At 44.1% G+C, this 27,002-nt stretch overlaps 1 protein-coding gene across 1 annotated transcript in view; it reads right to left on the bottom strand.

The window, feature by feature from the left end:
- Positions 1 to 27,002, bottom strand: part of LOC123481710 (low-density lipoprotein receptor-related protein 1B-like) — a 209,323-nt gene that overhangs the window by 107,466 nt on the left and 74,855 nt on the right. The window contains exon 3 of the mRNA XM_045206460.1: positions 18,931 to 19,053. Coding sequence (XP_045062395.1) covers positions 18,931 to 19,053 — 123 coding nt within the window. The remainder of the gene's footprint in view (positions 1 to 18,930; positions 19,054 to 27,002) is intronic.

The following is a 27,002-nucleotide window of genomic DNA, read 5'->3' as shown; positions in this document are numbered from 1 at the left end:
ATTATCGCTTTAATCAGAGCTCCACCACCGGTATGCCGAATGATAAATTCTTTGAAAACAATCATTGAAAATATATTAGTAGGGAAGCTCATTGAACTGCTCTGTTTTAGATTTGTAACGCTCATGCCTTGTAATTGCATGTGTGCCAATGGATTCCTTGTCCAGCCATGTTGATGATCAAGGTGTCACACATACAGTAGCTAGCTTCTCCTTGGCCCATAATGTGTATTTTGACTCTGACTTTAAAAAACACCAGATTCAACAGTACAAGTTAGACTTAACTGAATCCTAATTTTAGACAGACATATGCCAATGTAAGACATACCTGCATAACACCACACCAACTATCCTGCTAGCTATTGTCTGAGAATTAAGCAGTTGGGCCTGGTCCATTCATGGAAGGGAGACCAGTGGTGTTGCTGCTAGAAGAGGTGTTAGATGGGGCAGTAGAGGGCAATCATCCCTCTGGTCAAAACAGACACCAATGCCCCAGGCCAGGGCAGTGATTAGGCACTACCCTGCAAAGGGTACAATCCTGTGGTCATTAATAGCCCATGACACGTGTAGTAAGAGTAGGAATGACAACCTCAGTGTCCCGGATGAATTCTAAACCTAGTCGCCTTACCATGGCCACCTAATCAGCCTCCTCTCCTCTCCCCTGCAACTCCCTACGCTGATGATGTGAATTAAAATATTATCTCGGCAAACCTACAAGGTAAAATTAAGGTCCCAAACTTAAGATGCTAGTTTGTGTAGGGGTGTGTGTCTGAACAATGAGACATGAATGAGAAAGTGTACTGTCCCTTAGGGAATAGTCAGCTCCTCACTTCACTACTAATTCATAGCACTATCACTGTTGTCAATCTTTTAGAAACCCTGCTGAGTTATTTAATGCTAGAAGACGTGTTTGAGCTACATTATGTCATGTTGGGTCTCTGACAGTGGAGGAATGGCTGAGTAGCACTTTGGATGGGAATAAATGGTATGAGCAATATTTATAAGGTCCGTCTGAAAGAGTGCTATAATTGCCAGTTCATTTGTTTGAAGAACAGCGCTAGGAAAACAACGGGAGGGGGTGTATTCAAGTTTGGAAAAAAGCCATCAAGCTTACATAAATACATAGGAGAACACTGCGCCAAGAGTAGGAGTAAGCTGAACTCACAACGCTAACCTCAATAGCATCAACAACCTCTAAAAGTACTCTCTTCTAGTGTTGTCACGATACCAGAAGTTTGACTTTGATACCGATACCAGGTTTAGTTAAGTGATAATGCCAGAGTGATCTGAAAAGTCATAGTCAATCGATCAATAATATAATAATAATTTTAGCAAAAATGTTTATTTTCAATTTACAATCTGTAGAAACAATGAGAATAGAAGGGTTCAGAACTTTTGTAAAACATCACAGTACAGTTGAAAAATATATGGCAAATAGAAATCCAATATGGATGGTGTTAAGAGATAGATGGGGGGTGTTGAATGGAGTTGAAGGATGGGACTAATAACAACTAACAACAACTAATAACAACAAGATAACTAATAATGTAAGCATACTGTGTCCATAATAAGTCAATAGGTTATAGGTTGAGAGCTTTTATGAAAGAGCACAGTTAGAAAGATATGGCATATAGAAGCAAACCGGATGGACATCATGAAAATGATCTGAGAGGTTGAGGGTAGAGGAAGTTCATGAGTAAAAACAAACTAAATAGAATTATTGTAAAACTGACTGTGTCCATAAAATGTATATAGTATGTATACGCTGGAAGTAGAGGCCTAAGCATTGTTGTTCACTAGTTTACTCCAATTAGGGAAGGGGTGGTGGGGTTGGAAAGTAATAAAGGGAAATATATTTTTAAAAAGGATATGAATATATATGTATGCATATGTATTTATATGTATGTATGTGTATATGTATGTGTGTGTATGTATGTATGTGTATATATATATATATATATATATATATATATATATAGTGAGAAAATAACATATGGGGGATTGGAAGTGATGCAGACAATTACATTGATGGAAGTTATAATCTATCTGCAATTTTAAAGCTGATCTACCCACAAAAAAAAAGATAGGAAAAACAAGTGATAATGCCAGAGAAGCCGGTGTTTCGAGGATACAGGGCATTCGGAAAGTATTCAGACCCCTTGACTTTCTCCACATTTTGTTACATTACAGCCTTATTCAAAAATTGATTAAATAAATAAAAAGTCACACAATAACCCATAATGACAAAGCAAAAACAGGTTTTTAGACATTTTTTCAAATTTATAAAATATTAAAAACAGAAATACCTTATTTACATAAGTATTCAGACTGTCACGGTTTCGGCCGAGACTGCTCCTCCTCCTGGTTCGGGCAGGCTTCGGCGAGCGCCGTCCCCGGAGTACTAGCTGCCACCGCTCTATGTTTCTGCAGTCCATTGCTTTTGTCTGTCTGTACCACCTGTGGCCAATTGTGTGTTGATTGCGTCAAGTTCCTTGTTTTGTGTTAGTATTATTGTGTGTTGTTTTTCCCTGTCATGTTGTTCGGAGCTACGTGTTTGCACTCTGTTTGTTTTATGTTTAGTGTTTACGCGTGTTTGCGTAATTCTCCCTCGCCTCTTGTTTTTGTCGAGGTCGTGTTATTTGACTTTGGATTATTAAAATCTGTTGGACTTAACCTCTGTGTCCTGCACCTGACTCCTCCACCACATCCACATCGGTTCCCTTCTGACACAGACCCTTTGCTATGAGACTCAAAATTGAGCTCAGGTGCATCCTATTTCCATTGATCATCCTTGAGCTGTTTCTACAACTTGATTGAAGTCCACCTGTGGTAAATTCAATTGATTTGACATGATTTGGAAAGGCAAACACCTGTCTATATATGGTCCCACAGTTGAACAGTGTATGTCAGAGCAAAAACCAAGCCATGAGGTTGAAGGAATTGTCCGTAGAGCTCCGAGACATGATTGTGTCGAGGTACAGATCTGGGGAAGGGTACCAAAAAATGTCTGCTGCATTGAAGGTCCCCAAGAACACATGGCCTTCAACATTCTTAAATGGAAGAAGTTTGGATCCACCAAGACTCTTCCTAGAGCCGGCCGCCCGGAGATGGGAGAACCTTCCAGAAGGACAACCAGCTCTGAAGCACTCAGGCCTTTATGGTAGAGTGGCCAGACGGAAGCCACTCCTCATTAAAAGGCACATGACAGCCTGATTTGAATTTGACAAACGGCACCAAAAGAACTCTCAGACCATGAGAAACAAGATTCTCTGATCTGATGAAACCAAGATTGAACTCTTTGGCCTGAATGCCAAGTGTCACGTCTGGAGGAAACCTAGCACTAAATCTACGGTAAGCATGGTGGTGGCAGCATCATGCTGTGGGGATGTTTTTCAGGGGCAGGGACTGGGAGACTAGGCAGGATCGAGGGAAAGATGAACGGAGTAAAGTGCAGAAAACCTGCTCCAGAGCGCTCAGGACCTCAGACTTGGGCGAAGGTTCACCTTCCAACAGGACAACAACCCTAAGCACACAGCCAAGACAGCGCAGGAGTGGCTTCGGGACAAGTCTCTGAATGTCCTTGAGTGGCCCAGCCAGAGCCCGGACTTGAACCCGATCTAACATCTCTGGAGAGACCTTAAAATAGCTGTGCAGCGACGTTCCCCATCCAACCTGACAGAGCTTGAGATGATATGCAGAGGAAAATAGGAGAAACTCCCCAAATACAGGTGTGCCAAGCTTGTAGCGTAATACCCAAGAAGACTCAAGGCTGTAATCGCTGCCAAAGGTGCGTTAACAAAGTACTGAGTAAAGTGTCTGAATACTTATGTAAATCTGATATTTCATATTATTTTTTTTATAAATTTGCAACAATTCTAAAAACCTGTATATTGACATAGGTGTTCTTTGGCCTGTGACAATATATCCTCCAAACATTATCACTGTTATACAACGGATTATCAACATATTCAAAAAATGATTTACATATTTTCATAAAAAATGTTATTTGGATGAATTTATTCATGCTATTTCATAATTCCACAAAATATAGTCCGACACAAATATACCCAAGCCGGCTGGCCGTTCGTTCTATCGGTTCGGTTGCCAGAGACGTGACTCAGTCTTTTTGTTCTATATCTATGGATGCGACCCAGTCGTTTATTTCTAAATGTTCCATTGATATACTGGCTGGCAACGTTCTTATCCCTTGCTTGCTAGCTACCCAACAACAAAGTTGCTGCATTTGCATTTGGTTTAAGCTGTTTTCTAGTGTAAAACCATATCTGAGACTCAGCGCATACTAAATTATTTTACAATTACATCTAAACTGTTTTATAATGTAAATTGATACATATCAGGATTAATTTGCTCATCTATGGCCCTAATATTGGGTCAAATTACATTTATTAGACCTAAGATTTATTATTCATTACAGCTAAATAATGTAATGTATTAAATGAATAGTTTAGTTCCAAAACAACATAAAAAAACACTTTGGAGCTCATTTCTGAAGTTCCCAGAGTGCATTTCTACTCTGCAATGTTATGCCCAGAGCTGCTGGCTACTGCTAGCAAGCCCAGACAAATGCGAAGTTGTCTAAATATATTGCTGTCATAGGGAAGTTATGTGCGCATTTCACATTACTTTTGGGTTGTATTCATATTATAATGGTCACATGAATGTCATGCTGAATATATGTTCATGTCATTGTCACTCAAAAATAATTTGAATTTCGTTGCTAGTAGAATAACGTTAAAATGCAAATGTCATGTGTAAAATAGTTTTCATGTTGTAAAATAGTTTTTATGTCCCTTGCACTGCACTGCTTTGTAACACCTTTTGCTTAGTTGTTTCGGTGGGCTGGCCCTCTTAATCTGCTCTGTAAGCAAAGGATTTCAATAGTTCGCTTCTGGAGCCAGTTTTGTTAATAAGCTGCAGGTTTGGAGGTATGATGTTTTCGTTATAAGAAGCCATGCTTTCTGCATTTTCTCTCTTTTGCTTGCTTCTCAAAAGTGGCTTTTGCTTAGTCAGCAGCATGCACAAGCGCAAGTAGGCTGGCTAGTTTACTACTGCCCCCTTGAGAAGATTCAGACAATTTTTCTAGACAGACTCCATCTTCTCAATCCGTATGACGTGAGACTCATTTGACAGAAGTACCGAAAGTAACAGAAATTCTAGTACCGAACTGTTTATCATGTTCTAGTATTGAAAAATTACGAAGGTTTCGGTATACCGTGCATCACTACTCTCTTCTCAAGTAACCTTTTCTCCCCCAGTGAACTTCAGGTCATTGACATTTAAAATGTTGCTCTCAGCCAGAAGGATGTTCTGCTCTGTATTTTCCTGACCTTGTGACAGCGGAGACAAATTGTTCCGATGACATATAAGAGCCGAGGTTCCATTTCATGGTTTTGTGGTTACCCATGCGCCTAGACACTACACATCCCAGTATCATTTCATTTTCTCTACTTGACTCATCAGAGAATACCTGACACAGGCTTTAGAGCAGTGGCAGGTTTCTTCTCCATAATAACAACTGGAGCACCAATGCCTGATTCACACCATAGGTCTGACCCGAACAATACTGTGCTGGCTTGGATGTTTTCTTTCCAATTTGGTCCTATGGTGTGAATCAGGCACTAGTGTGTTTGGGCAGAATATGTGGGTATACAGAGTTGTATCCTGCCCTGGCCTCACTTTGGAGATCCCCTGGATGGTAACTACATGTCATTAGTTGTTTGTTTAGTTGTTCTTTGTGTTTAGTCTCTTTGTGAATGTCCCCTTATTCTCCCACACTGTGCTCCTGGTTTAAGGGCAGAAGACCGTTCAGAGTGTGGGTGGGCCAGTGATTCACTTTTGCTCACTTCTCTGAAAAATATCATATTTTGTACTGTAAAAGTTTGGGTTTGGATCAGGACTAGTCAGTTTGTATTCTCTCTGAGAGACAGTGGCATTCATATTGATGTCCCTGTGAATGTATCTTTAAATGTCAACCAAATTAGCTGCAAGCCTTTTGGTCCATATGTCATCTCCTCGAGTCTCCTCAACATTACTATAAATGTAGAGATTATTTTTTTTCCATTGGACGTAAACAAAAATCTAGGATTAATAGTATCTATATAATAACTATCAAATGTGTTGATAGTTTGGATATCTGTTGATAGTTTGAGCATAGTTTGACTATCCAAATAGTGTGATGGAAAACTGAGATGTTTCAGAAGCAGCCAAGCCCACTGAGCACTCTTCTGCATTGACCACACACCCATTGTAAATCACATAGAGAATTGAATTATGCACATTTGTGAGAGAGAGTAGAGTAATGTCATCAACATGCAATGAAATGGAGGCTATTACTTCAGTAGACAAACACTATACTCAACTTGCGAGTGTTAATATATCAAATTCAAAACCACTCACTGTACAATAGAATATCCATACATCAGCCTCCAGCAGTGATGACTGGGGCTGGGGGCAATTCATAACAACTTGCCTTTAGAAAAAAACACACAAAAAACATAGCACAGTAACCAGAAAAAAAGCCAAATAAATGGAATGTGAGAAATAGTAGCATAATTCATGTTTAGGGATGTTTTTTAGCTGGACTATCACTAACATTTCAAATAATACATTCTTGTCCGAATGGCAACAACCAATCTTGTCTGCAAACAATTTGTGTGGGGGGGATTACAGAATGTGCAGTCTATCAATGTTCCGTTAATCAATACTATTGGCACAATCATGTACTGTACTGTGTTTGTGCGACTTATAAACAGAACACGTTACAGCACTGTGTGGGGTGGGGTATACATTTCAACATAAACATTAGGCTACAGTTGAACTCAATAACAGCTGGCTACAATCCAGCTTCCTGGAAGATAATTATCTGATTCTGACCAGTGTTTTTATGTTGCCTATAATGAATGGTGTAGTAGTGGCACTACTTGCATAATCTAACTGTGCTTACATTAATGAAAAACAAACCAGAATGGGAATTATTGATTTACGTTTATTACAATTTATTTAAAAGCCCAGAAGCTCAAACTGCATTTAACCATATTGTATTACTGAATAGAATATTCTTACAGGGTATCATTTCATTCTCTTTGTGACATTTTAGGTGGCATAGCCCTTATGTGTCGTCTGTGTTTGTTCTGACTCAAAGCACACTGGTGCGCTGCGACACTAACTCCTCTGTTGAAACAGCAGGGGGCTAATGTAGGCTTTAGTACTTTGATGTCACTCCGTGGTTCCATGATAGCCACCCTGACAGGTTATAAAATATGCTCCTTTTTAAGGTCTCCAGGTAACAAGCTAGAGATGTTGTCCTATATAATATGAATAGAGGGAGAAAGAAAAGAGAGAAAAATAGTAACTGTTGAAGCAGATGTTGGGAGAGAGGAGCCGAGGAGACGCAATACAGAACAGTAATATCCTACATTAGCCATGGTTGAAACACAATGGGAACTGGAGTGACAGTTGGAATAGGACTCAAACCATTTTAAATGCTCTAAACATAACTGGCCAAGTTGCTGAGCTAGCTGCAATGCAGCATGGTAAAGGCTATTTCAAGGGCAGAGTGGTCAGTTGAGTTCTCATCAGGGAAAATCAAGGAAAATGATCACCAAGAGTAACTCTAATATAATATACCTTTTGTCAAACTGTGTGGTTGTTATTCCTCTATTTGTTGAGTCTTTGGGGTGAGATATGTCACCTCTAGAGGCCACCATGAACACACACACAAACACACACACTGTTTTGAAAACCTCATTGTTGGTGTGTCTGTTTCTGTGCTCCCTATAAGCAGATGGCAGCAGCCTCAGGAAGTATATGAGCCCTGCTCCAAATGGGGAGAGACTGCCACTAAATTAAAGGCTATTTCCAAAGCCCTCTGCCTCACAACACAACACAACCCTCTCCTCTGGATTGGAAATTATGAGTTTAGATCATAAACGAACAGGATGCACATGACAGGATAAAGACAAGACACTGACGGCAGCAGTGTGAACATTATGAACAGCACCTGGGTACTAATGAGGGGTAAATGACTGTGGGCTATGTTTGATCTGTATCACACAGGCTTCCTGATGTAGGGACAACAATCTAAACACCAGATCAATTTACTTATGGCTTAACCGATGACACTCCAATCACACACAAAATAATGAAGTGACAGATCTGTCAGAATAAATTCCTGGAACAGCTTTAATACCTGAGACACGTCTTCCTCCTCCCCTCATTGAAGGGAAATATAAGATGAGAAAGCAGCTTAAGAATGCACATTACAAGGACATATGTATACTCAATTAAAACAGCATATCCTTGAAAAGTGCTGTCCATTTTCACTGCAGATGGAGACTGTACATGTTAGAATACAGAACACAAAAGAGCTGATGGGTAGACTATGTCTTTGTCCAAAATGGCACCCTATTCCCTATGGGACCTTGTCAAAAGTAGTGCACTACATAGGGAATAGGGTGCCATTTGGGATGCACCCTATGTGTTTCAGATTTTCCAATGAGTCAACAGGGTCTTTGTGTCTAGGCTGCAGGACAGCCAGGGGAGGTAAACATTACATAATGCAGAGGTCCTGGTCTGTCCTTCAGCTCAATAACAAGGTGCTACGCTACATTACCCCCTAAACCTCCGTCCTACTGCTGCCAACACTCTCAGGGAATGGACACATTTACAATACATTTATTTCAATATGGCCAGAGACAGAAAAAAACACCCTGATACATTACAGGCTCAGACTTCTATCGCGACTTTACCTGCCATTCCCCTATTTCCGTTAAAAAATTAATAATTCTAAGCCCATGCCTGAATGTTTTTTAACCTGAAACTGAGGCTACTTTCATCATCAGAGAGGATTATTGCTAGTTCAACAGTGTTGTATGCAATTATTAGTACATCCACAAAATACAATAATTACTAGCAAAGTACAGCTAAGATGATTTGACAGAAATGTGGCCAGGGCCATTCGTTCTGAGTGGACTGCAGCACAAATGAACCAAAAGTCAATTATTACAAGTCATGACCTTATCAAAAGTACCATAGTGCAATAAGCAAACTGCAATCATCTCCAAATTGCAGACCTTCCCTTTTGCTACTGTCACGAATTCCGCCGAAGTTGGTGCCTCTCCTTGTTCGGGCGGCGTTCGGCGGTCGTCGTCACCGGCTTTCTAGCTGCCACCGATCTACGTTTCTTTTTCCATTTGTTTTGTCTTGATGTACACACCTGGTTCCCATTACATTATAGTATTTCCCTATTTAACCCTCTGGTTCCCTCATAGTTTTGTCCGTGTTTGTTCTTTGTTTTGTGTCTAAGACTTATGTGAGCTGGTGTGTTTTCCCTGCGTGGAAATTAGTGTTGTTTATTTTTCGAGTAAAGTACGTTGTTTACTCAGTGCTGTGTCCTGCGCCTGACTCCGTCCTACCGCTGCACATTGACACTTGACAGCTACCACAATGGATTTCTATGATGTTTTAGAGGATGCTGATGAAAATAGACAAATGTACACTGTAAATGGAGCTGTGATACCCCTCTCACCCTGAAAGCTTTGTAGTGCACTAACTTCGACCAGGACCCATAGGGCTCTACTCAAAAGTAGAACTATTTAGGGAATAGGGTGCCATTTGGGACACAACCCCAGTCATCAAACACAAGCTCAGCAGTCCTCCATGACCACGTTTAAGGCAGCTACTGACCCTTTTCATGCTCATCTGATCTTCTGGGCATGAAAATTCAATCAGATGATTCACTAGAGACTGATTCCATCTCTCTCTCTCAACATCAAAACAACAAATCTGTCTGTCGCGGTGGCACCAGGACAAGTCGAACAAGTGATTGAAAGTGAAATTAATTGCTGTGTGCTTTATTTCAGTTCATACATTACACAGCAGTGTCACGACTTCCTCCGAAACTGCCTCCTCTCCTGGTTCGGGCAGGCTTCGGCGTTCGTCGTCACCGGTCTTCTAGCCAAAGCCACTCCTCATCTCATCATTCCATTTGTTTTGTCTTGTTTACTACACACCCAGTTCATATCCCCTCATCAGTACTTGTATGAGTGTTCCCTCTGCCCCCTTGTCTTTGTGTGTGATTGTTTATTGTGAGGAGAGTGTAGCTCGGTTGAGCTCCGTGTATTTTGTATTGCCGGGGTATTTTCCCCGTGTGCCTTGTTGGTTCCAGTGCGCCTGTTTTGCGCACTGGACTGTTTTGACGCATTACTGCGTAACTCTGTTTTCCGGAATAAATTCTGTTATTCTGTGAATTACCCTCCTGCGCCTGACTCCTTCAAATCACCCATCACAAGCAGTACCTTTTGTACACTAATGGCCTAGGCTTTTTATTCAATTCAGAGGGAGCATTTTATGCAAAATAGTTTTAAATTAGAGGACACTGGAAGACATTATAATTGCACTCCCACTCATTAATAATATCTGTATATATGCAGTAAACAACAATGTATATCATTTCAGACAGACAGACTTGGCACTCAGATATACCTACGTGTCTGCTATTCAGACCCATAACCATTCAATCTTTGTGAAGAGAAGTGAAAGCCTTCTGCATCTAACTCTAGTCCTGTATTATTCAAGGATGTCATTAGAATGATTAAGATAAGGACAACAAAACGTATTTCATTTAACTGTTGAAAGCGAGGAAGGAATGAAGCAACAATAGAGAGAGAAAGAGGAGGTAGGCTAATAACATTACGGGAAATATTATGAAAGGTATATATGTGTCAGCCTACTAATTATACAAATAAACCCTATTATATTTCAAAATGTAATTAAAATTTGCTAGCCTATACTTGTAACTTTGTAGGTCATGTGCTGTACCAAAATTGCATGTTCTCTTCTGCTTTATCAAGGTTTGAACGATGTGCATAATTCCAGTCCATATAATACAGTATAATACAATACAGTACAGTAATACAGTTCACACTAAAAAAGATTAGCCTACTGGAGCTACAGTAGTTTCATTTATTTACCCTAGAGAACATATAGCTAGCTACATCTATGGGCTTTTATGTTTTTCTGTCGTGCGTAATGTGCAGTAGCCAATCATATATAAGTACAATCATTTGGGCTTTTTTAGGCTTGGGCTCATTAAATGTTGTTAATGTCGTGCTTATAACATGTATTTAATCAGGCTCAGGTAGCATCAGGTTTGAATTTTCATGCTGATCAAAGCTCTAATCAAATCCAGACATGTATATGCTTTATAATGCTTTTGAATGACACTTCCGGTTTTGGGAGAAAAGTGATTTATTCTCAGGATGGAACATTTGTAAAATACAGGGAAAATATTCAACCCTAATCTACACTGATTGAAGTGTATTTAATAAGTGGCATCAATAAGGGATAATAGCTTTCACCTGGATTCACTTGGTCAGTCTATGTCATGGAAAGAGCAGGTGTTCATAATGTTTTGTATACTCAGTGTATACAGTCATTAACCAGTAGTCAGCATATACACACTTAAATGGTTCTAGAACTGTAGCCCTAGCAACCACATAATGATGTGTTTTAGTCTTTATTACCTCTGTCGAGACTGTCTGCTTAGCTCTGCGACTCCCAGAATTGCCACTTTACAATTCACTGGCGTTCAGCCATCTCAGGAGAGTGTCCTGTTTCCCAGTTCCCCCTGTGCAGTATGGTAACGGTAGCGAGCGTCAGCTGTCTGGTCCCTGCAGGGTAAGCCATGCCGTAGCTGAGCATCTGAACCAGTGGCCTACTACAGTCTTAGGTTAATGGAATGCAAGGTGTGTGCGTGCGTGTGTGTGTATGTGTGTGCGTTTGTGTCTCAGGGTAATGGAATGCAAGGCTGCCCTCCCCTCTCTCCCATCTCGGGCTTTACATGTGGTGATTACACTCCACTGAGGCAGAGCCAGGGACAAGTAAATGGTACCATGACATGACCGTTCCCTGGAAGATGCAGGGAGGGACACAACTACTGCATGGAGAGTGCAACTGGGAAAACTCAGGTCCCAAGAAACACATCCTGAAACATATCCTAAAACACAGAGCCTCGTCTTCGGTTGGATAAGAAACATCCATCAATTATACTGCATTCAACACAAAGCACTAATAAAGTATTGCATGGTGCCTTCACTGATAACACATACAATATCTCCTTGCAAAGGCTGTACTTTGTCTAAGAGACCACACACCGCACCAAATGTCTGTCTGCCGTTCATCTGCCGTCAGGTATTAGAACCAGATCACTAGGTTATTGGAGCCAGAGTGCTGGTAGCCTATAAACAAGGAGGTATAATTTCACAGTCCTTCTCTTTGCGGGGCTCAAAGCTGATCTAATTCCTTTTTCTATCAATACATAATCTATGATAATAAGCTGCGTCAAATTCCCATGATGAATATTCAGGGCTTCTCTCCACAGGCTTAGTAAATAAAATGGAGCCAACACGGTTAATCTAAATGATAATGGAATACCTGGTGAGGGGAGACTTGGCCAATGGGAAAGGTCTTTGCTATCAATATTGTCATGAGCACTCTCTCTCCCTGGTAGCAACATTAATTGCATTCAATTATCTTCCACTCTGCTCACCTCCCTCTCTCTACTCAGCCTAACTAGCTCCACCTGCCCTGCTCTGCTCTTGTTACCTGGCCAGCTGCACTGCATTTCCCACTCACCATCCTCACCTTGCCTCACTCTGTTCTAATTACTCTGCCAGCTGAACTGCATTTCCCCACTACCTCTCCCAGTATATCAAGCCCTGTTTTTCAGCCAAGCCCTGTCAGATCGTCTTCAAACCCGGACCAGTAACCTGCCTGTCTGCGCTCTGACTCCTGTTTGTGATACCCGATCCTTTCTTGACTGCCTCCTTGTTCTACTGCCCCGTCTATCCCAACCTGCCTTCTGGACCTCGACTACTCTCCGATCTTCAGCCCCTCCGGTAACTCGTTTCTGCCTTCTGTCTCTCACCACGATATTTGCCCAGCCCTGATCTGTACTTCTGCCTGCCATTCATATTGCTGTTGTGTGTGTGTGTTCCCCAGGTCTCCGACCACCAGATGAGCGTGCCCAGACGTTTCACCACCCTCAGCCCGATACGCCGCTCCATCACTGGGGAACACACACACTAAGCACTTGGACTGGACACCCCCGGACATTTGGTGACCCCGGAGCACAGGTACCCACAGGAGGACCCTGAAAGACCCCTGACACCCCTGGGACTCCTTTTTCCCGCCTGTAACCTTGAATAAAGAACTCTGAATTTGAACTTGCGCTCTTGGGTCCTCTTCTGTTCGTGACAGAACGATCTGACCACGATGGAGGAAGAGCCAGAGAGGACTGCCCTACAGCGACTGGAACGCTCTGAGGGAGACATAAATCGGATGGCTGGCGACATCGCTTCCCCTTCTCCAGCTATTCAACCAGCAGCAACAACAGTTCCAACTGCAGCAACAACAGCTAGCCCAAGCCCTGCAACTACTCTCAAGCCCGGCTACTCCACCTGCACCCCCCTGGTCCTTTTGTTCCTGTACCACCGATACTCCTTCATCCCTCCGCTGGAGGTCCCAATGCTGCAGGCCCGGCAGTGCTGCCACCAGATCCCCACGCTCCTGAACCAAGGATTGGGAACCCGGAACGTTTTGATGGCAACCAGAAGCAAGTAAGACCATTCTTGAGCAGCTGCCGAATCCAGTTTGCACTACAGCCCAGGACTTTCTCAACAGAGGGAGCCAAGGTGGGGTATGTCATCACACATCTCACCGGTCGAGCTCGGTTGTGGGAGAACGGCGGAATTCGACCGCAAACCCCAGCCTGTGCCTCCTTCAGTGCCTTTGAGGAGGAGATGTTAAAGGTCTTTGACCTAGGCTCGCCCACAGCCGAAGCGTCACAAGCTCTGCTCACCATCCGTCAGGGCAATCGGACAGTGGCAGACTTCTCCATTGACTTTCGTACCCTGGCCAGTCAAAGCTCGTTTAACCCAGAGGCACTGGTGCAAGCCTTCCTCCATAGCCTGGCGGACTATATCAAGGACGAGCTTGTTTCCCATGACCCGCCCTCAACGCTTGATGCCGCCATTGACCTTGCCGTTCGCATTGACCGCCGTATACAGACCCGGAGGAGGGAGAAGGGCCGTCTCAGTCAACCTGCCATCCGTACTCGGGTCGATACCGCTTCTGTCCAGCCCCTGCCTGTCAAGTCCCATAGCCAACTCAATCAGCCTGAGCCCATGGAGATTGGCCGTGCCTCTCTGACTCCCGAGGAGCGTCGGCGCCCGTCTAAGCTCCAACCTTTGCCTCTACTGTGGTGGCGAGAATCACCGTGTCGCTACTTGTCCGGCAAAAGCCGCAGCTCACCAGGTGTAGGGGAGATCCGGGTGAGCTCAACAAGCCTTCAGTCTCCCTCCATCCGAAAGACCCTGCTTCATCTCCGCCTTCAGCTTTCTGACAAGACTCATACATTGGCCGCCCTTGTGGATTCCGGAGCCGAAGCAAACATCATGGACCCTGAGCTTGCACAGCAACTGGGCGTGAACCATCATCAACTGACACAACCCATTCCTGCACGAGCCCTGGATGGGCATCATCTTGGCACTGTCACTCATATCTCCGCCCCTGTGACAATCCTGCTGTCAGGAAACCACCAGGAGTCCATCCAGTTTCACCTCCTACACTCACCTGGCCAACCACTCATTCTTGGATACCCGTGGCTCCGTCAGCACAACCCCCACATCGACTGGGAGACAGGAACAGTCCGTGAGTGGGGAAGGAGTTGTCACCAGACCTGTTTAAGGGGGGCCACCCTGCCCGTTCACCGGGAAGGATCTAGCGCTACCTCCGACATATCCAATGTTCCGGCCTGTTACCACAGCCTGAAAGAGGTGTTCAACAAATCCAAGGCGACATCTCTACCCCCCACACAGACCCTATGACTGCGCGATTGATCTCCTGCCTGGCACAGCACCTCCCAAGGGTCGTCTGTATTCACTGTCAGCCCCGGAAAGAAAGGCCATGGAGGACTACATTAATGACTCTCTTGCCTCCGGGATAATTAGGACCGTCGTCTTCCCCGCAGGAGCCGGATTCTTCTTTGTCGGCAAGAAGGACGGTTCTCTTCGTCCATGCATAGATTACCGGGGTCTGAACGACATCACGGTTAAGAATCGCTACCCACTGCCCTTACTTTCGTCTGCCTTCGAACTGCTGCAGGGAGCCACTGTATTCACTAAGCTGGACCTTCGCAATGCCTACCATCTGGTGCGGATGAGGGAGGGAGACGAATGGAAGACAGCGTTCAACACACCAACCGGCCACTATGAATATCTCGTCATGCCCTTCGGCCTCACCAATGCCCCAGCAGTTTTTCAAGCCCTAGTGAATGATATCCTCAGGGACATGCTAAATACGTTCGTATTTGTGTACCTTGACGATATTTTAATATTCTCAAAGACTCTGTCAGAACACACGCACCACGTCCGGTTGGTCCTGCGCCGCCTGCTGGAGAACTCTCTTTTCGTGAAGGCAGAGAAGTGCGAGTTCCATGCCAAGACCGTTTCATTCCTGGGGTATGTGGTGACCGAGGGCAGCATTCAGATGGATCTCACGAAGGTGTCGGCTGTCACTTCCTGGCCAGTTCCTGAGTCTCGGAAGAAGTTGCAACAGTTCCTGGGCTTTGCCAACTTTTTATAGGAGATTCATCAGAAACTATAGCACAGTGGCTGCACCCCTCACGGCGCTAACCAGCACTAAACAACCGTACCAATGGACATCAGCTGCTGATAAGGCCTTCAATATCCTCAAGACATGTTTCACTTCTGCTCCCATCCTCCAGATGCCAGATGCAGCAAGGCAGTTTGTGGTGGAGGTAGATGCTTCGGACGTGGGAGTGGGTGCAGTGCTTTCTCAAAGAGCAGCTGAGGATGGCAAGATGCACCCCTGTGCCTTCTACTCCCGTCGGCTAACCCCCTGCCGAATGCAACTACGACATTGGGAACCGCGAGCTGTTGGCTGTCAAGCTCGCCCTTGAAGAATGGCGGCACTGGTTAGAGGGGTCAAAGGAACCATTCAGTAGTGTGGACAGACCACAAGAACCTGGAGTATATCCAAACAGCCAGGAGGCTGAACTCCCGTCAACAGCGGTGGTCTCTGTTCTTTACGCGCTTCAATTTCACGCTCTCCTACCGCCCGGGATCTCGCAACATCAAACCTGATGCTCTTTCCCGGATGTTTCAGAAGGACGAGACCACCGCCATGACAGCTCCCATTCTTCCCAGCCACTTGGTCGTAGCGGCCCTCACCTGGGAGATCGAGAAGCAGGTCATGGAGGCTCTTCGGGACCAGCCAGGTCCAAGCACCAGCGCCCCCAACCGTCTGTTTGTTCCAGCAAATCTCAGGTCACCTGTGATTCAGTGGGGGCACGAATCCCGTCTGGCCTGTCATCCCGGCATCACTCGCACCCTTCATCTGGTCCGCCAGCGGTTCTGGTGGCGGGGGATGAGACGGGATGTCCGAGAATTCATCCGAGCTTGTCCCACTTGTAACCGAAACAAGACTCCCAACCAGCCTCCTGCTGGGTTGCTGCAACCCCTACTCATACCCAAGAGGCCCTGGTCCCACGTTTCACTGGACTTTGTTACGGGCCTTCCGCCCTCTGACGGACACACAGTCATCCTTACCATTGTTGACCGCTTTAGTAAGATGACCCACTTCGTGCCCCTTCCCAAACTACCCTCTGCTAAAGAGACCTCCCAGGTGGTCCTGGAACATGTGTTTCGTATCCATGGCCTACCCCAGGATATAGTGTCAGACCGGGGCCCGCAATTCTCAGCAACCTTTTGGAAGGAGTTCTGTCATCTCCTTGGGGCCACCGCCAGCCTATCGTCTGGATTCCACCCGCAGTCAAACGGCCAGACTGAACGCATGAACCAGGAGCTGGAGAAGGCACTGAGGTGTGTGGCTTCCCAAAATCCCCGGGCTTGGGCTCAACACCTGCTCTGGGTGGAATATGCCCATAATTCACTCACCAGTTCCTCCACCGGGCTCTCCCCCTTTCAGTGTGTCTACGGGTATCAACCTCCACTGTTTGCCAGCCAGGAGGCGGATGCCACCTGTCCGTCTGCTCTTGCGTATGCCCGCCGCTGCCGCCGCACTTGGGCCCAGGCTCGCACTGTGCTCCTGAAGTCTGGAACCAGCTACGCCCGTCGGTGCCAACCGACGGAGGACCCCAGCACCTACTTACCGGGTTGGTCAGAAGGTCTGGCTGTCTGCCCGGGATCTGCCGCTGCGGGTTGTATCACGAAAGCTGGCCCCTCGCTTCATTGGTCCTTTTCCTGTGCAGAAAGTCATCAGTCCAACGGCGGTCCGACTTCAGTTGCCCGCTTCCATGCGGGTCCACCCCACCTTCCACGTCTCCAAGGTCAAGCCGGTCCATGAAAGTCCCCTGGTCCCTGCAGCTCCGGCGCCACCTCCTCCGCGCCTCGTAGATGGCGGTCCTGTCTTCACCGTCCGGCGGCTGCTCCGCTCTAGGCGAAGGGGTAGGGGTCTCCAGTACCTCGTTGATTGGGAGGGATATGGTCCAGAGGAGAGGACCTGGATCCCGGCCAGGAGGATAGTGGACCGGACCCTTATCACTGACTTCCACCGACTACATCCTGATCAGCCTGCAATCCGTAGGGGCCGTCCAAGAGGGGTTCCTAGCCGTCCGGCCCGCCCTGCTCCTGTCTCAGTGCCTGTCCTGTCTCCCCGACCGTGACCCTCCAGCTCCTTCTGAGGATGAGGAGATTCACTCGGACCGCTCGGAGGAGTTCTGACCCGCCGCCTGCTCCCCTCCACCCTCCCGGCATGATGTTGTTCTTGGGACTTCTGGGGCCGTCCCTTGGAGGGGGGTCCTGTCATGAGCACTCTCTCTCCCTGGTAGCAACATTAATTGCATTCAATTATCTTCCACTCTGCTCACCTCCCTCTCTCTACTCAGCCTAACTAGCTCCACCTGCCCTGCTCTGCTCTTGTTACCTGGCCAGCTGCACTGCATTTCCCACTCACCATCCTCACCTTGCCTCACTCTGTTCTAATTACTCTGCCAGCTGAACTGCATTTCCCCACTACCTCTCCCAGTATATCAAGCCCTGTTTTTCAGCCAAGCCCTGTCAGATCGTCTTCAAACCCGGACCAGTAACCTGCCTGTCTGCGCTCTGACTCCTGTTTGTGATACCGATCCTTTCTTGACTGCCTCCCTTGTTCTACTGCCCCGTCTATCCCAACCTGCCTTCTGGACCTCGACTACTCTCCGATCTTCAGCCCCTCCGGTAACTCGTTTCTGCCTTCTGTCTCTCACCACGATATTTGCCCAGCCCTGATCTGTACTTCTGCCTGCCATTCATATTGCTGTTGTGTGTGTGTGTTCCCCCAGGTCTCCGACCACCAGATGAGCGTGCCCAGACGTTTCACCACCCTCAGCCCGATACGCCGCTCCATCACTGGGGAACACACACACTAAGCACTTGGACTGGACACCCCCGGACATTTGGTGACCCCCGGAGCACAGGTACCCACAGGAGGACCCTGAAAGACCCCTGACACCCCTGGGACTCCTTTTCCCGCCTGTAACCTTGAATAAAGAACTCTGAATTTGAACTTGCGCTCTTGGGTCCTCTTCTGTTCGTGACAAATATATAAGATTGTGGAGGGAATTGTAAACGTGGCTACAGTGATTTCTTAGCTGGTCACATTTGATAATATCATGAAATGAGCACTAGTATCAGTTTAAAGATCTATAATTGATATTAGGATGATGCGATAGCCATTTCAGAATTTACAGAAAGAATACAGTTAGAGGAAGGATAAAGTATGGAATAAGAGATCACAGAATGTGAAATAATATGGTGACCTTGTAGGCGGAAATGAACTGTATAGTGAATGGGTGAATAAATGTATGAGTAAACGTGTGAATTAGTGACTTACATCTGTCCGGGGTTTCGTCCGAGGTGTCTGGACAGTCAGGCTCCCCATCACAGAGCCAGCCCTCGGGGACGCAGGTCACCTGGTCATGGCAGTGAAACTCCCCCACATCACACAGTATGGGCTCTGGATGGAGGAGAGAGAATGGAGAGAGGAGATAGAGATGTCATGGATGGGATGGATGGTTTGCATGTTTCAATCAAAACATGTACCTGTAGTAGTCAACTGGTTTAGATGCCTAGAGGTTGCAGTGACTGTGTATATATCTTGAGGCAGTTACAAAATAGTTTGGAATGAAATGAGTTGATGGAATGAATGAGTTGATCATATGTATGATAATTGCATTATTCATGTTATGCTGATGTATCCTAGCTTTATGAACCAGAAAAAAGACGATGGATATTGTCTTCTTTACCCAATGCCCCTCTCTGTGGATCAATAAAGTTTGTTCAATTCAATTCAATCACTGTCACAAAAAGTAGACAATTCTTGTGAGTAAGCCATTTCCTGGGTATGCTTATCTATACAAACTCTTCTCTCTGTAGACCCACACTTGTGTCACACCCTGGCTCTGGGACTCTATATGTTGAGCCAGGGTGTGTATATTCTATGTGTTGTGTTTCTATGTCGATATTCTATGTATTGTATTTCTGTGTTGGCCAGAGTGGTTCCCAATCAGAGGCAACGAGTGTCAGCTGTTGCTGGTTGTCTCTGATTGGGAGCCATATTTATACAGGCTGTTTTCCCACAATAGTTGTGGGATCTTGTTCCTATCGGTGTGTTCCGTGTTTGTTGTGTTCAACATAGGACGTCACGGTATCGTTTATTGTTTTGTTCAAGTGTTTACTCTCTTTAAATAAAGAAGTATGTTCGTTCATCACGCTGCGCCTTGGTCTACTCCGTCTAACGATCGTGACAACTTGTTTAAACTTGATAGATATAAAAGCCCACTAATTTGTGGTGGTGATGACTCTATATTATGTAGATCACAAGGTTCCATAGTAAAAAAAATAATGTAACACTGTCTGCAGTACAGAGCTTTTTCATAATGTATCATTATGACACGACGAGACAATTATCAATTACTTGTTTGCCAAAAAGCCTATGTCAACAAGACGAGACAGACACACAAGTGGTCTTGGCATTGTCTGTGACACAACCTCTTTCTCGCGACAGAGACGTAACACCCTTCACCTTTTGGCAAGCCACTACAAAACCGTCTCTACAAGTTTGTTTTCTTATCTGTCAACTTCCTTACGTTTTGTACTTTTTACTTCACCAAGGTGAAAGCCTGGTCAACTAAAAAGTCATCCCAACCTTCCAATAGCAGGGCATCTGTCAGCATGTTGACATGTTTCCCTGCCGGGAGCTGTCAGCCGCTGTGTGATCTTTCAGCGGAATGACACATGCTCTGCTAAAGACTTGACACCACCTTGTTGCCCACCACTAGCTCCTCTCCTCCTCCTCTCCATCCTGAAGAGAACCAATCATTTGTTTCAAAGCCTTAATCCTCAAACACTCAGGCATACAGGCAGACTCTCTCTCTCTCATACACACTGTATTCCTAACCCAATTATGGAATGTGTGTGTGTGTGTGTAAGGGGAGGATGGGGGAACAGGTTTGCAGCACATGAGTGGTGGTGATAATTCAATGCACCACTGCACTATGCCCTATAGTGTCCTCAGGCAAATTCACTACTGGGGGACGAATATGAAAAGGTCAACCATCTCATTTTCCCCCCTTTTTCTTCAATCTAATTCCACCGCTGCCATCTATCTGAAAACCTCCCAGTTTGATTCAGGGTATTTTTTTGAAATATTGAAAGCTTTTATGTTTGAAAAGGTGGTTATTTTAAAGATGGAGCATGTTGATGATATTGCAAACCACTGAGTTCCTCTTGACTGAAATCCATGTAGGTAGGGAATGAAGATTATCATTACAAAGAAATCTAATTGGACTATTGCAAGACCTAGATCTTCATATACAAAGACGAATGCTAAGAGAGCTATTCCTATTCCCAGTGAGTATGATAAAACAAAATGTTAATAAGAGACATTTATAGTAGTAGTCCTTCCTTGCAATAAAAATAAGGCACAGAGCCATAAAACAAAGTGGCATAGCACTCAACTTTATAACAAATAGTAACATTTGTGTCATTATAATAAGATACATTCTAACAAGAGGTTCTAGTTAGAGCCATAGTAACCTTTCCTGAGGGAGTTGTATATTGCTATTAAGTAGATCATTCCCTCTTAGTACTCTGGCCTGACATTGACCTCCTCAACACATGCCCATTAAATCTTGATTCTGATAGGAAGCATTTGATATTGGTAGCTTAGAAAGATACTCTGTGTGCGGGTGCGTGTGCGTGTGTGTGTGTGTGTGTGTGTGTGTGTGTGTGTGTGTGTGTGTGTGTGTGTGTGTGTGTGCGTGCGTGTCAATGACTGTGTGGTGTGTCCTATACTGGGAGACTAGGTTGTTTATGTAAATACATTTTAAAACACTAACAAGGTGTTATACATAATCTTATAAAATGTGAGATAAGCGTATAAAATATTAGCCTGGTCTTCACTAGAGAATACTCTGAGTCATATTGCTAGGTAGCTAGATGGGAGAAAACAATGTATTGTATTTAACTCATTACTGTGCAATGGTTTCTGTTGCCAGAGGCTAATTAAAAGTGTCCCCTCAAGGGTGACAGTATGGAATAGCTCATTGTCATGGCTTTGGTTCATTTTACAGGAGAGAGGAAATGGGGTAATGTTTCACAGCTGGTACCTATTTTAGCCATTTCCTGCCATTTGTCCACACGCAAAAGGATGAATTGTTTGCTTCAAACAATCTGAGGGGTTCACATAATTTGGTTTCAGCCGTTTTAGGGGGGCTTTCAAAGTTTATTGTAAACGCAAATGTTTACGCTAATAATGACTTTGTTTTCACAAATGTGTGAATTATTGGCCATTGCTATGTAAATTGTGTAATAGTATTGCCTTTCAAGCGTGATCATCAGTGTTCATTAAGAATTTAGGCCTACTGTTTGAAGGTGTAAATGGTTCTTGCCAGGTTAAGGCAGGTCTTTTTTTTCTTCAGTAAAATGTATGAGCTTGTTCAACATGAGCTTCAGCATAGTGGTTGCACATCAGGTAATGATAATCCACAAAATACAGGTGAATAGTATATGTGTGATGACAGCTGCTTTTACAAAGAGTATTGTCTTGTACATACACATTTGTCAGCACAAAAATGTTTTGCATTTGCCTAATCAGTGCTCTGTGACTTGCTAAAAAATCCTTGCTTTTTTGAGAGGGAAAATTATGTTGAGTGAGTAAACAAAAAGGGTTATCCACCTTTACTGACAACATAAGAACATAAGGGTTATAAGATATCAATAAGAGAGCTAAGGGTTATAAGATATCAATAGCTTGGGTGTATGGGGTTGGACCAGGTGTGCCTTTTTTTTCTCCAGAATTCTCTATGGATGTGTCTAGTACCTTTGAAGCTGAAATGATTACCATTGAAGGCAGGGAGGGAGCTGGTGGTGACCGAGTGGCCATTTACTCTCCTGGTAGGCAGAAGGAGCTATGAAAGAGAGAGAGGGCCTCTGGACCTCAGAGCAGCCAGAGTTTCCATTGATGTGTCTACCTGCTTTCATGCTGGCCTGCCTGCCTGCCTGCCTGCCTTGAAAGGCAAAGGGCCACATTTGAGTCATTTGGATGACCTCTCATGTCAATTTATCTCCCCTCTCAGATTCAATAGCCTTTACTCCTTGTCTGTCAATGTTTGCTGCCATTGCAGCTTTGCAGCCCGGATCGTTTCAAAATGAAATAGAAAGCGAAAAATATATATATTGTAGGAGGGAAAAAAACACACTGTGTCGTCGATCCCCAGTAAAATAAATAGGACTATGACTGCATTTGCATTAAAAAGAAACATACAGAGTCCGACCACCAACACAGACCTTGTATCACTAAACGGTATGGTTATTTGAAGATAATTTCGAACAAACATGAGTGGTGATGGATAACAGAACAAACAGCATAACAAAATGGCAGCGTAGCAGGCTTTGGTCGGTCGGCGAGTGAGGTTGAAAAACAAGGGCCATTACCATAACAGTGGGAAACGTTCAGTGGAGCCTGGTCGGGCACATTATCACAAGCTTCGTTCCTGACACCCTTTCTCTGTTACAACAGGCGGAACACCACTGCTCATTAAAGACATTGAGCCCTTTGAAACACGGCAGATTTCAGAGAGCAGAACAGAAAATATCATTTTGGAGACAGGAAGAGAGAAAGGAAAGATGGCTTTCAGAATAGCTTGGAACTGCAGGATACTGATGTTCTAACACGGAATAAAATATATATATAGGTTCAGTATGATGATTCATTGCTAGATACCGTACTGTACATTCACCATATAGATACATAACTGTGCATCATTAATTGTAATCCTACCATTATTCATTACAGAGCAGAGTGGACTTCATAATAACTTGGTGCTGTATCGCAAACCAATAAGATGACAATTATGGTGAAATTCCTGTCCAGTTTCGTTCAATCTCAAAACGCAATAAAGGCCTACTACTGTACATGGAAAGGGCTGAGAAAAGGTCTAACCGCTTGACATGTGAACATCCAACAATTGGCTGGTCAAGAGCAGGCCCTCTAATACAACACACATCACTTGACCCTCATTGCCCTTATTAAACCGTTCCTCTGCCATTCAGTGTTCACTCCCTGCATTCTTCCTCCATCCTAACCGACCATGGACAAACCTCCACCATAATATATCCCTACGCAGGGACTAAAGATACTGTAATGTCACGGTGACACCCGCCATGTGGTATTTAGAACATAAATGCCATCTACGTCGACTCTGATCAGGAATATGAAGACGTGAGAGCACCATTACTTTGCTCTTTGTAATAAATGACTTTAGAATGTCAGTCATCACTCTGGCTTCCACCCGGAACTATATGAATGTCATCCGCATTGAAACAAGAATTTGTCCATTTCCCTCAGTCCAAGAAATAATGGATATAAGGGTATTTAAGGTGACTGCATGGCATAGCCAACTCCAGTTAGCATACTGTTTTGGGTGAGATAAAATAATGACGTACAAAGGAGAGAAGGAAATGACAAATTACAAATTCCATCAAGCTCTCTAGCCGGAGGCCAGTCAGACTGCCAGGAGGCCTTACCCCCATGGCAACATGGAGCAGCAGCATCTCTGCATCCTAATGGAACTTGGCCAGAAATCAATGGGAAAGGACAACAGGGCCTTCATTAGACACAGCCTGACCTTCAACGCTGAGAAGGGTCACTCTTATTTTTTCTGTAACAGCAGGGCATGTCACACATTATCACAGGGAACAACCAGTAGAAAATGTTTCAGAACAGAAAGGCAATGCTGGAATAGCGTCCTTGCTCCTCCTTGCTCCTTGGTGTAATTCCACAGAGTAAATGTTGAATGATTCATGAGAATTATCTTAAACCGTGTGGTCCTTTGCTGCCCTTTCGGCTCCACATGCAAGACAAAGCATTATAGCACAATGCGCCTCACAGCGGAAGTACAGGATCTCATGGGTTATTGAATCATAGCGGTAGTAATTGTTATTTGGCAAGTGAAAGCTCAATGCTCGTATTATCTGGCAAACGCTTAACATCGGCGAAGTAAAAACGACGTTTAGCAAATGTTACTTCAGGTTGAGCTCCCTGAACAAGATTCAAATCTCTGTAAACCAGATCATTGTCCCCCAACACTAAATGCAATGAAAGCCTTTATAAGCCAGGTCACCGCCCCCAATTCATTCATAACAATTATTTAGATGCAACACAACACATAAAACATTATAAGTACCTATTCTGTATAGAGGCAGCACAGCCTAAATGCGTATGCATGACAATGTGCAGTTAGTTACATACAGTATATGTGGTGGTCAATAATCATATGGCTCTATACCAATCACTGTGTCCATTTTACCTGCGTCCTGTAGAGGATTTATGTCCCTAACTACGTCACGATGACCAATCAGAGAGACTAATGTAATGGGTGATTAAGGAGACCGGATCTTTGTCAAGCCGGGGGTGAACTGCCAGTCAAGGTTCTATTGGGGCTCATCTTGTTATAATGGGGCGGGGGGTTGGTGGTGTGTGTGTGTGTGTGTGTGTGTGTGTCAGGGTCCTGGGCTCTGTATCCTAGATTAAGAGCATCCATCGTCTGTGTTGTAGAGTGAGAGCTGTTACTGTGAAGGATGGGATGGATCACCTCTGCCGTGGCCCTGCCAATGCACTGTCTGCACAGAGCTATCCATTACCCATCAACTCCACTTTGCTAGGCAACATGTCTCTGTGTAGATGACAAAGAAAACATAACGACGCGACTCAGATATAGTGCTTAGATAGAGAAGGATAAGAACGTGGAGAAACTGAGCTACCTTTGAAAATCTATGTATCTTATATTCAAGATGTATGAATATTGTGGTAAGGCTACACTGTCAAATTGAAATACTCTTCCTGGGGTCTAGCAAAATTAAGGCAGTTATACATTCAAAAAACATGACAATACATTCATAACGGATTTCACAGCACACTAACTGAAATACTACACTCTACCACGTAGTAAATAAATAGTCCATCAAAATAGGTAAGTTCATTTTTGTAAATTATATGTTTATGACTGGGAAGTGCATCAAATAGTAATTGATGCCCTGTGAGTAATGTGCATAACACTACATTTATATGGTGTGTTCAAAGCCCAGGAAGATATACAGATGTAGGATCGTAATTTGATCTCCCTTTTGCAGTATAACTTTCCTGCAATACAGGAAATGTAAAACATGTAGTGTATTTGAGGTTTAAAAAGACTTCAGAAGTTAGTAAGTTCCACTTTGAAATTTCATATTTGATTATCCCTTACGAAAAATTCACATTTCCTGTTGTAACAAATTGGCTCAAATTAAGATCCTACATCTGTACACAGCACCTGTATGGATGTGAAGATGTCTAGATGACAAACTGTACAGCAGAGGAGAGGTAGGTTGTTACTCTTATTACTGAGAACGGTATAACAGCAAGCTGAAACCAGGTGGATTTCTCATGCTCACAGGATTGCCAGAATAGAAACGTTTTCTTGAGACATGGATTCCTGATCCAAAATAAATACTGTATGTACAAAACTAAAACATATTGATTTGATTGATTGATCAGTCAGTTTTGTTGCTGATTGGATTTCTATAGATATGCATTTTGGGCTGATTATCGACTCCCAACAGAGAAACAGCAGCCAGGAAATCAGTATGCAAACAAAGGATAAAACAAACATAAACATCTTCCTACTAAACCCCTTCCTTCTCACTAATGTGATATAGCTGTGTATCGTTGCTGCTGGCTGGCTGGCTACAGTACCACCACAGATACCTCTGATTAAGATATATTTGCTCTACAAAAATGAAATGTAAAGTTTCCAGTGTCTCCCTCAGTGAGCAGAGCCCAGGCTCACAGCTGGAAGGCAGCTTTAGCAGATCTGATTAGTTTCATTTTATTAGAAAACGGGGAGCACGTCTCATCTAATGTTTCTCAAAACATAACCCTGTCCTATTACACTTCAGTATGAGCCTCATAATTGTGGCAAATTGAGATTTGAACATAACATAGAAAAAATACAGCCACCAGCGCATTTAATATATAACCACTAGAAGAGAAGAGAAGCAGCCTGCTTTATTTGATAATATGCCATTTAGCAGACACTTTTATCCAAAGCGACTTACAGTCATGTGTGCATACATTTTACGTATGGGTGGCACTGGGAATCAAACCCACAACTCTGGCGGAGCAAGTGCCACGCTCTACCAATTGAGCCACACAGTACCACGTGTGGGAAAAGATGATCATGGGTGAATACAAAGCGCCAATTCATTGTTACATCTGCATTTCAAATAGCCTAGTTACAAAAGATCACACAGCTTGTGGTTTTATACCTTGCATTCTGAAAACTGTTGATACATAAATAAATAAATCCTGTATAAATCCTATTACAGAGAATGGTAGGCTTGGGCTCGGCGGGATGCTAATCTGGT

The sequence above is a fragment of the Coregonus clupeaformis genome, chromosome 23 (genome assembly GCF_020615455.1).
Source record: "Coregonus clupeaformis isolate EN_2021a chromosome 23, ASM2061545v1, whole genome shotgun sequence".
Taxonomy (NCBI): Eukaryota; Metazoa; Chordata; class Actinopteri; order Salmoniformes; family Salmonidae; genus Coregonus; species Coregonus clupeaformis.
Note: the sequence above shows the minus strand (reverse complement) of the source record. Positions and strands in the feature narration are given on the sequence as shown.